Source organism: Eremomyces bilateralis (genome assembly GCF_010015585.1).
Source record: "Eremomyces bilateralis CBS 781.70 unplaced genomic scaffold P152scaffold_1, whole genome shotgun sequence".
In the NCBI taxonomy this organism is placed as follows: Eukaryota; Fungi; Ascomycota; class Dothideomycetes; order Eremomycetales; family Eremomycetaceae; genus Eremomyces; species Eremomyces bilateralis.
The window spans coordinates 2382780-2389479 of record NW_022985067.1 but is presented as its reverse complement, the minus strand read 5'-3'; the positions used below and the strand labels follow the sequence as shown (position 1 = coordinate 2389479).

The 6700-nt window shown below is 49.6% G+C and overlaps 2 protein-coding genes across 2 annotated transcripts; one reads left to right on the top strand and one right to left on the bottom strand.

Annotated features, from left to right (window-relative positions):
* Window positions 1–508: 508 nt before the first annotated feature.
* Window positions 509–1246, top strand: P152DRAFT_408517 (uncharacterized protein; the record flags this gene model as incomplete). The annotated part of the gene is made up of 3 exons (XM_033676923.1): window positions 509–664; window positions 726–1098; window positions 1164–1246. Coding segments are annotated over exons 1-3 (555 nt in total), but the record flags the coding sequence as incomplete, so codon positions are not given.
* A 3002-nt stretch (window positions 1247–4248) lies between these two features.
* On the bottom strand, window positions 4249–6601 carry P152DRAFT_454252 (uncharacterized protein). Its single transcript, XM_033678561.1, has 2 exons — window positions 5582–6601; window positions 4249–5528 (listed from the first exon to the last, which is right to left on the bottom strand). The coding sequence occupies exons 1-2, from the start codon at window positions 6287–6289 to the stop codon at window positions 4356–4358; spliced, it is 1881 nt and encodes a 626-aa protein (XP_033539311.1). The 5' UTR covers window positions 6290–6601; the 3' UTR covers window positions 4249–4355.
* Between the last annotated feature and the right edge of the window lie 99 nt (window positions 6602–6700).

Sequence of the window (6700 nt, the reverse complement as noted above, 5' to 3'; positions counted from 1 at the left end):
CTCGCTCGCTACTCCCTGTCCTTAACGTGGAAGGCCTTGGCACAGTGGCAGGGAGCTTTGGGGCACCGCCGGTAACTGTAACGAGAGCATTTCGCCTAAGCGGAAACCCCTCCAAAAACGGCGGTTTCTGACGCCGTTTTTCGAGGCAATTTCGGTAGCACACAACGTTACTCCGTACATCGTGAGGATTTCTTTAATCATCTTAAGAATTTTCCTACCATCAGCTAGGGCATCACTAGGACGGTCCCAAACTTGAACATCAGCTGTCCCGCAGATCTCCGCGGAATATTTGTAGATGGAGTGACTTGCGATCATCTGAGATCGGATTCTAAATCCCGCCGTGACGAATGAGTATTGGGAGCAGGCGTCTGTCAACCTCTAACTTGCTTCTCTTCAATATCTCGTTCCCTAAAATGACTGTCGTTGGAAGGTCTCTTCCAAGCCATGGGTTTCCGAGGCACCCTTGTATATATGTATTTTGATTATGGGTGTTCCCAAGGTCAGCGATACCGTTCCTCCCGGAGTATCGAAGGAAGATCCACTCCGAGCAACAATAATTTCTTGCATGTGCGTATCTGGAATCTTTATCTTATTAAGACTGTATGTGCACATTCGACCAGCATGGAGGATTTGGTGGGACGATGCTCTTGTGGCCATCGCATTTGTATGTCCACTCAGTCATGAAGACCATTGTGCAACAGAATAAGCTAACTAGGCACGCATAGCCGATCATAATCGGATTATGCGTTGTACAAGTTCTCAGCTACCAATATGGAAGCGGAACCCCCATATTGTTCCTTACAAAGGAGCAAATAATGATATTGCGCATGTACCTTGTGATCAGCACCTGGTTATGGTTCTGGACCGTGGCACTCACCAGGATGTCCATCGCTTTCATGATACTGCGAGTGAAGAAGACAGGCCCGTGGCGCATCGGCCTGTATGCAGTGATCATATTTCAATTGCTATTTGTTCTGGGTATCTTTCTGTGGGATGTTTCCTATTGTCGCCCTGTGCAGACTCTTTGGGATGCAAGCATTACTGGCGATGTCTGTATGGGTTATAAAAAGGTATTCCGAAAGAGTCTGGTGTACTCCAGTAAGTCCCGCCATCTTGACCCGCAGCAATGACCTTTGTGATACTGATTATAATGATTGCCTCAGCCATCCACATCTTGATTGACATCGGCCTTTCCCTTGTGCCAATAATATTTATACGCACAATCAACAGAAGTCTCTTAGAAAGGATCCTGCTTTCTTGCTTGATGGGCTTGGGACTAATCACGTCATCCATTGCGGTTGTGAAACTCGTCATCGCAAGTCGCATTGAAAAATCCAAGGATCCAATATACGAAGGACACCTGTGGGCGTCCTGGGCATGGGCGGAGATGACGACAGGGATTATCGCTGCTTGTGCTCCATTCCTTAAAGCACCTATGGAAGGCTGGTTAAGGAAATGGCACTTGATTCCGGCCCGTGGCGAGTCTCACGTATCTACCAGCGGCGTTCAGTCTCGGATATGGCAGTTGAGCCGAGCCCAAAAGAAAGAGGAAACCGATGATCTCGAACAAAGCCGCAGCGAACGAGACGAGGAGTGGACAGCGTCAGAACAGAGCCACAGCGAACGAGACGAGGAGTGGACAGCGCCAGAACAGAGCCAGAACAGAGCCACTCATTTGAATAATCCAGGCAGCTGGGGGGGCAATAAGAGCCGTGAGTCAGTATTGGACCAACCGGGTGGCAGTCCTGACTCCAAAAGGAGAGTCGATGAAAAGATGGATCCGTAATGACTATGAGTCTGGCCACTGCGACCACGCGAAGGCTGTACAGTCGGGGCTCATCCCGAGATCCGGCCACCGTGCAACATTTTCTGAACACTTCATGTAGACGGCTCGGAGAAACATGGAATAGCGGTCTCTCCATCATCTTAGATGCCTATGGCAATGGTAGATAGTCAATGTCCTTAAGTAGTGGTCGAGAAAGAATGTCTTTAAGGATTTGAAACTTGTCTGGAAGGCATTTTGTGCAATGGCTTCGGCCACAATCAAACTGAGAAGGCAGAATGGCTTGTATGGGACTAAAGTGGTGTAGAAGGTAACACTGAGACAGAGTTAGTAGCGCTCGAAGTAGGGACTGAGGTAGATATTATCGCGGTATGACCATAAGTACTAGTGGTCGCTCTTATTTTCGCCCGCCCGATGCTGATCTTAGCTACGAGGGAGATCTTTACGATACCGTCGCAAGGGTTTCTAACGACTGATGAAGTGACCTGCTTGAAGAGAATGTCCGTGGTTAATGAATCCGGTCGAAAACCTCCTATCCCAGTAAGTAACATGACTGTATGGAAAGAAGTCCGGACTTGTGGTGTATAACGGATATCTTGAAAGCAATCCCATATAGTCTTCACAATAACAGCGATATCTTCGGTTGTTACTTCCACGCGCTTGTATTCGATTGTGCGACTCGGGGCTATATAAATGGCGCAGAGTATTCTAGAGCTACTGTTACTTCGCGTATCATAAGGCTCGAACCGTTGGGCCAATGAGCCACGAGGTTCTGTAGGAGAGTTGAGATCAGGAGAGAAGCAGCGACACGCGGAGCTTGAGTTAAGAAACTTAGAAAGCGACATCAAAGAGGGAGGGAAGTGAAGGCCCTCCACTTCTTGAGTGGCCCACAGTGTGCAATATTCTGGCTAATATCCCTATCAGGCAATTCGGGCGGTACTCGTTGCAACACACCCAAACGACGCCAACTGAAGCCTAGCAAGGATGAACACAATGCCACAGGCGCCCAGCTGCGTACCAATTAACGAAAACTTTGACTTAAATTGGAGGTAAAAAACTTGAACTTTTCCTACAGAGGAAGGCCAAGAGAGCGGCCACCAGCCCGCGGTTCATGGAAACTGTCCATTATAGACTCATACAGAAAGATCGCATATGAGATTGGTTCTACAGGGCGGAAGAGAGAAATCTGTAGCAAGACCGCATGATATCGCAGTACTATAGTCTATAAGGAATGAATGGAAGGCGGGAAGATCAATCAGAATGGTGTGCACTAAGACCCGTTACAGGAATGAGTCGAAGGCGGGAAAATGGCGAAGAGGAAATAGCAGGCATCCTCTAATCCTCTTTGACTGAAATCCAGATGCGAGAGAGGAAGAAAACTGGAAGCAGAATGCAAGTTCCTATTCATTGCCTGCTTGAGTACATATTTCTAAATGGTTCGTTTTCTAATACATACGGCCATATCAACCTGAACAAAACGAGGACGACGGAGCAAGTACCATTCATTTCGTGAGGGCAAGACCCTACGAAAACTACTTTTGCCCCTACAAAATTGGTTGCTTCTACTCTCAGACAATAGGCATAAGAAGGAGTGTGAATGGGTTGCAGGGGTGAACAGATAGTGTTGATCGTTTTGGCGTGTCAATCAATCACGGAAACAATAGGATACCTGTTCAGAGGCAGTGAGATGCTTGTATTCGGTCAGAAGTACATAGTTTACCTTGACGGGTATATATACCCAGGGCTTATGTAATCTTATGTAATCTACAAGGTGCGGTGACTAAGTAATAGCCGCGGAGTTCCAACAGATAGACAGTACCTGCGTGGACATCGGGCTCCCAACGCCCCAGAACAGGCTTTTACAGTCCTTAAAAATTGGGCCGGAGAGGCCCAACGTACCTGCCTATGGCTGGGCCATTATCGAGGGCCTCACTTTGCCCATCATCAGCGATCTGAGAGGAGATTCGAAAAGTAACCTCAGGGAACCTGTGATACCACCAGGCACAAAGCCCTGAAAGCCTGAAAGCCTGAGCCCTGAAAGCCTGAATTCTGAAATCTGAAACAATACTGTGGCGCACAGATCACTAAGAATCGATGCATGAATGTAGTTTACGCCAAGACCTAAAAGGAGGCTGTGCTCTAAAAGTTTCTGGAGCTGCAAAAACCGGAAGCCAATTTCGCTAGTTTCTATACCATAAGAAGGCTCTGAAACTGCACAAAATCAGAACGGGCTTCTTTGCTTGCACTCCAAGCAAAGAAGCCCGTTCTGAATTGGTAATGCAACCCTTGTCATTCGTCGTCAGGGCCCGTACCCTCCTGTTTCCACAAGCCAGCTGTTCTAAGTTTAGAAGTGTGGACGGACAAGTCAACCAACATAACGTCGGCATCGCCTGTCTACCACGAATCTAGATCCGAACCAACGGAAGCAGCAGTAGAGTTCTGTTGGATTCGAGGCGTTTATGAGACCAGAGAATTTCACGTATTTACAACACTATGTACGTACATTTTGATATCTGATTACATCCTAACCAAATCATATCTTGGAGTCTATCATGCTCTGAGCGACCAAGGCTTACCAATTAAACGCCTCAGTGTGAAGCATGACTTCGTTTGCCTCGCCTCGAAGCACCGTCCGCTGAAGGCCAGCCACCGCATTGCTTAAGTCGATCTTCAGACCTTCCGGGCCACAACCCAGCACAGCGGTGCGGGTCTTGCCAACCATCTTGGGTATCAGCTCTCCCAGGTTCGGGCGCCCGTCAAATCGCTTCTCGATTGGCAAGTCGCTGCCGTTTCCGCTGGACCCGTCCTCCGTGATCGCTTCGCCTACTTCCTTCTCCTTGACCTCTAAATCTGTGCTGGCCTCGATCGTTGGGCTACCGTTTTCACTGCTCCTTGTCACATGGACATGGACTACACAATGGCCACTAGTAGTGAGATCTCGTAGCCCTTTGAGTTCGTTCCGAATCCACGTTACACTAGACTCGTTCCTCACCATCCAAATAAGCGCCACCCGCTTTGTCACAATGTCGCAGTTTCCACGTATGCACTGTGCCAAATGCAAAAGCCATGGCAACACCGCCGTTATCCCGGCACCGCCTGCAACCAGCACTACATCCTCGTAGACATGCTGAAGGGTACGCATCCGCGTCCCATACGGGCCGTCCACAATCGCGGAAACCTGGTAGTCGGGCGACTTGCTGGCTTCGGACAGCAGTCGACGGGTGAATCCTTTCTGCGAACGAATGAAGAATGTGAGCACATTCACCTGTTCGACTTTCACCTGGATGCCTCCAAAAGAGGAACCAAAGTGGACCGGGAGGGAGCTGATCGTAAACGGATGATGATCGAATAGCCGAAGCTGTGGAAATCGTAGAAAGCAGTGTTGACCCGGTTTCCATGTCCAGTCCCCCGGTACGACGACATCGAGTCTTGCCATTCCGTTCTTGCCCGGTTCCAAGACACGGACTGTCGTCGGGCAACCGCGAAGCCAATGCCCCGTGAGCTTGAAAGCGGACATCTTCCAGAAGAAGCGGGCGAGGATCGAGGCAAGCCACAGCGCCGTTGTGGCCCATAGATAAGCCCAACTATCGCCCAAGTTCCCGCAGTGCCAGTACATGAGGCCAAGGAACACGATCGCGGCCATCACATGCGTATGAACGAAGAGCTCATACGCGAGGCGACGGACGATGGGAAGAGATAGGAGAGCGAGCCACGCGAGCATACCAAGGGGAGGAGTGCCATTGTACTGGGGTCTCATTGTGAGTCGGAATGTCTGATGCGGAGCGTGGTCGATCGTACCTCAAGTGCACCTGGAGCATAAAACTTTTTGCGTAATCTAGCAGCGCCTCCTTCTTTGGCAGAACTCGACTGGATCAGAAAAGGGATGGTGTGAAGCATCGACAAGTAAAACAATATCCACCCCGCCCAGCGATGAATCGTGTTCAACTTCTCATGACCATATCCGGTCAAGAGAGTGACAATGTTCACCTTCCCAGCGAGAGCAACGGTCAGAGGAATTACAGCGTTGGCCATTAATCCCGTCCGGACACCAAGCGGAGGAGATCCGTACGCTCGGAAAGGGCGGTAGTACGGATGCTGCACAAATGCCATGATCGTTACTGTAAGCACCGACAGAAATACAAGAAGGCTGACACCCAACCCCGGAGCGCCCAAGTACTCTCCCAGCTTCCCTGGTATTCTCCGGTACGAGATGGTTCGGACCATGGCCACGGATTTGTCCAATGTACTTGGATTCCTTTCTGCGCTAGGACAAGGCGTCCTATCTATAACGACATATGTGAAGTGTACCGCGACGAAGAATGCGAGTATGATGGTGTAGTACCATAACACCAAGTGCCCGTACCGGAACTGCGAGTCCCAACTGATCGCCTTCTGCGAGGCATTATGGTCCGCGTAAAACTCGATGCAGGAGTCGTTGCGGCATCGAGGGTCAGAGAGAGGGAGCGCTGCATACCAGTCTGCGACTTCCACTGGTCCGTGGTCCATGACGACGATCTTTCGCGTGCTGTTGAAGTTCTGAAATGCAAGACAAAGTTCAGAGTTAGCTACCGTTGTTTCGGGATCCGGACAAGCAGCAGAGCATATATATCTTCGTCTCAAGGCCTTCCATCCAACCAACAGGGAGGACCTGTCGCAAGATGCCCCTGTTCGTTTCTACCACCAGGCAACATTCCTTTCTCTGCCCATTACCCCTAGGCTAAGCCTATTTAGGACTGCTCACTCTTTTCCTATGTATTTGCTTATCTTCAACGGTTTAGCTAGCTGGAACACACTCTTCTATACAATGGGAATCGTCAATATCAACATGCGCTGTGTCTACACAGTAACTGAGCTTAAGCAGCGAACTTGCTTAATCATTACCCCCGCGTAATGCGACAGGACCATGTCCTCCAAGCT

Excerpts from the sequence above, each read along its gene's own strand:
- P152DRAFT_454252 (XM_033678561.1), bottom strand. The coding sequence starts at position 6,289 with ATGGACCACGGACCAGTGGAAGTCGCAGACTGGTATGCAGCGCTCCCT. Across the intron at positions 5,529-5,581 it reads ATGCTCCAGGTGCACTTGAG|TACAATGGCACTCCTCCCCT; the intron begins GTACGATCGACC and ends ATGAGACCCCAG.